The following is a 3,484-nucleotide window of genomic DNA, read 5'->3' on the forward strand; positions in this document are numbered from 1 at the left end:
CCAGTCTCAACCCCCCTCTCTTCAGCAGCTTTTGTTTTTACGGGAAATTTCCCCCGCAAAAACACAATTTACCTCTCACAGGGTTTTCCCCAGAATTAACCCCATGTTTACACACACTTCACATTTTTTTGACCCACACTTCTTTCTAGGTTTTCCCCCCCTCTACTCTGTTTGTACTCACCCTTTTCTCTGGGTTTACCCCCCACTTTACTCTGGGTTTTTTTAGACTTTACTCCTGCTTTAATCTGACTTTTCTTCACTCTGTACTCTGGCCCGATCCCCCAACTTCTCCCGGTTTACTCACACTTTACTTTGGGTTAAATTATACTTTTTTTAGGGGTTGGTCACACTTTTCTCCGGATGTACTCACAACAACCCCCAAGTTAAAACACACTTTCCTTTTGGGTCACCCATACTTTACTCTGGGTTTTTTCCCCTATTTACTCTTGCTTTACTTAAAAACCACCCAAGGTGTACTCAAATTTTAATTTTTTTTTACTCATTCTTTTCCCAAGGTTTCCCCTTGCTTTACTCAATCTTTTACTCACCCTCTAATCCAGGTTTACACACACTTTGCTTCACGTTTACTCATGCTTTATTCCAGTTTGCCGCAATCTTTATTTTGGATTTTACTCACAGATTATTTTGGGTTACCTCACAGTTTACTCTAGGTTTACTCTTACTTTTCTCGGGGTGCAGTTCCCCTTGACTCTGTGTTTTCCCACAGCTTACTCCTGTTTTGTACCAGTCTGTCTAACTGATGTACGGTCAAAGCATCCACATGATCATTCGGACCATCAAGAATCACAACGTTTAGTGAATTTGGGGGAAAAAATTCATTTCTTATTTACATCCTTAAAATATTGAGCTAAAGAAAGCATAGTAAATCTCAGGACTAAGGCGGGGTTTTAATATAGCACATCTTTTTACAGCACACACAAAGAAATGGTTTATTAGATTGTTTCTTGGCTTACAACTGGCACCTGGTAGATAAGTGTGCATCTGTAGCTTAGCAACCTTCACTTTGGGATGCAGAGAGCTGTTACTGGAAGGGTCTGGAGTTCTGCAAATGACCAAAGCATTCAGAGGAGAATCATTACCTAAACTGCAGTGACACAACAGACTGGGTCTGGCAGAAAGAACAGCAAAAACTATTTGGTACACAGAGTTAACTTAGGAAGTGTTTGTATAATTTTAGGGGGAAAAAAATAATCAGGAAATGAGAGGACAAAACTGAAATACAAACACAGCAAATCACTTTAATTAGAATAAATAGATAAGGAGTAAGAGGGATTTGAAATCCGAACTAACAGTGAGCAGAATTCTGTGTTGGAAATCATTTAAATTAAATAAACTATTGGTCACATGTGTTGTGGGTTAGGTGGGGTTTCATACAATATTTTAAGGTGAAAAGGTCATTGCATTTATTTGCTCCTGCAAAGTCTGCAGGAAAGAAACAAACAAACAAAAACCAACCACTGCTTTTAAAATGTAGCCAATTACACACACAATTTTGATGTCATTGGGAGGGGCAGTGACAGAGCAGCATGGGGGGCACCTGGGAGCCAGGCGAGGTGAGCACAGCACAGCTGGGCGCTGAGTTCCAGCGGGATTCTGGGCCCCCAGCCCCCCAGCACGAGGCTGGGCGTGCCTCCCCCTCTGCAGGACAGCCCGGCCCCAGTGCCCCACAGGCAGCCCCTGGGAGCTGAGTGGAGGCACTGTGTGGGGCAGCATGCGTGCAGTGGGACAGAGATGTGCCCCAGCACAGCCCCTGACACCGCATGGCCTCCTTCAAGTCATTTCAGTGCTTCTGTGAAACAGGATCATTTATCAAAACAGGGCTGTTCACACACCAAGCAAAGCTCAACTGGGAAGTTTTTCCATCAGCACACACTGATCCCATTTCCTAATGCAATATATTGGTCCTAAGGCTAATGCATTGATCCCTTTTGCTAATCCAGCCTATTTCAGCTCCAAGGTGCCTGCTGGCATCTCATTTGCCCGCGGATACAGAGATGGAACACAAAGGCGGTGAGAGAGTCAGCAGTGACCCAGAGTTCATATGGGCTCCAGGGGAAAGAAAGCAGGATGATTCCTCTGTACAAGTGGAACGAAGCCAAACGTAATTTTAAAAAAGGGATAACCACTAATGATAATTACATGCACATATATATAAATGTACCACAAAGAAAAATGTACCTACTATATAATTAAGTACTATTAACATTAAAAAACATATTATAGGTGTGTTATGGGACAGAGTGGGACTCATTTGTAAAGACAGATGAGAAGTTTTTGCCTGCTGAAATGTGAGCAGGGCATCATTTTCTTCACTGCATCCATGAGCTCCTGGTTTCCCATGCTGTAGATGAGGGGATTCAGAGTTGGAGGCACCACTGAGTACAGAAATGACACCACCAGGTCCAGGGGTGGGGAAGAAATGGAGGAGGGCCTCAGATTTCCAAAAAAGGCAGTGGTGAGAAACAGGGAGACCACGGCCAGGTGAGGGGGGCACGTGGAGAAGGCTTTGTGCCGTCCCTGCTCAGAGGGCATCCTCAGCACGGCCCTGAAGATCTGCACATAGGACACAACAATGAATACAAAGCATCCAAATGCTAAAGAGGCACTGACCACAAGAAGCCAAATTTCTCTGAGGGAGGACTGTGAGCAGGGGAGCTTGAGGATCTGAGGGATTTCACAGAAATACTGATTCACTGCATTGCCATGGCACAGAGGCAGGGAAAATGTATTGGCAGTATGCAGCAGGGAATAGAGAACCCCAGTGCCCCAGGCAGCAGCTGCCATGGTGGCACAAGCTCTGCTGTCCATCAAGGTCCCGTAGTGCAGGGGTTTGCAGATGGCAACGTAGCGGTCATAGGACATGATGGTGAGAATGCAATACTCTGCTGAGATAAGAAAGACAAACAGAAAGGTCTGGGCAACACATCCTGCATAGGAGATGTCCCTGTTGTCCCAGAGGGCATTGGCCATGGCTTTGGGGAGAGTGGTGGAGATGCACCCCAGGTCGAGGAGGGCGAGGTGGAGCAGGAAGAAGTACATGGGGCTGTGCAGGCGGTGGTGGCAGGCTACGGCTGTGCTGATGAGGCCGTTGCCCAGGAGGGCAGCCGGGGAGATGCCCAGCAAGAGCCAGAAGTGCAGGAGCTGCAGCTGCCGCGTGTCTGCCAGCGCCAGCGGGAGGAACTCACTGATGGAGCTGCTGTTGGGCATCTGCAGGTCCTGGGCATGGAGTCCTGTGCAGAGGCCAGAAGATAATGACGAGTCAAGACCATTTGCACAAACACTCTTCCCACCATTATATGGAATTTTTTCTATGTATATGGAAAATGTACGGGAAGTTTGCAACAATTTAACCCCCTCACAGGAGTTTATTTTAATGAGCTTCACCGTACCTTTAAGAGTAGAAGCTTAAGGGGCTCTTATTTCCTCTCATTCCCTAATCATATCTCAGCTGCCTGGATATTTT

At 46.1% G+C, this 3,484-nt stretch overlaps 1 protein-coding gene across 1 annotated transcript; it reads right to left on the bottom strand.

The window, feature by feature from the left end:
* Positions 1 to 2,268: 2,268 nt before the first annotated feature.
* On the bottom strand, positions 2,269 to 3,228 carry LOC100541332 (olfactory receptor 14J1-like). Its single transcript, XM_003213768.3, has one exon. The coding sequence runs from the start codon at positions 3,226 to 3,228 to the stop codon at positions 2,269 to 2,271; it is 960 nt and encodes a 319-aa protein (XP_003213816.3).
* Positions 3,229 to 3,484: the final 256 nt, after the last annotated feature.

Source organism: Meleagris gallopavo, unplaced genomic scaffold (genome assembly GCF_905368555.1).
Source record: "Meleagris gallopavo unplaced genomic scaffold, MGAL_WU_HG_1.1 scaffold_47, whole genome shotgun sequence".
Taxonomy (NCBI): domain Eukaryota; kingdom Metazoa; phylum Chordata; class Aves; order Galliformes; family Phasianidae; genus Meleagris; species Meleagris gallopavo.

What these genes read in the sequence shown, in the direction of transcription:
- LOC100541332 (XM_003213768.3), bottom strand. Translation starts at nt 3,228, where the DNA reads ATGCCCAACAGCAGCTCCATCAGTGAGTTCCTCCCGCTGGCGCTGGCA.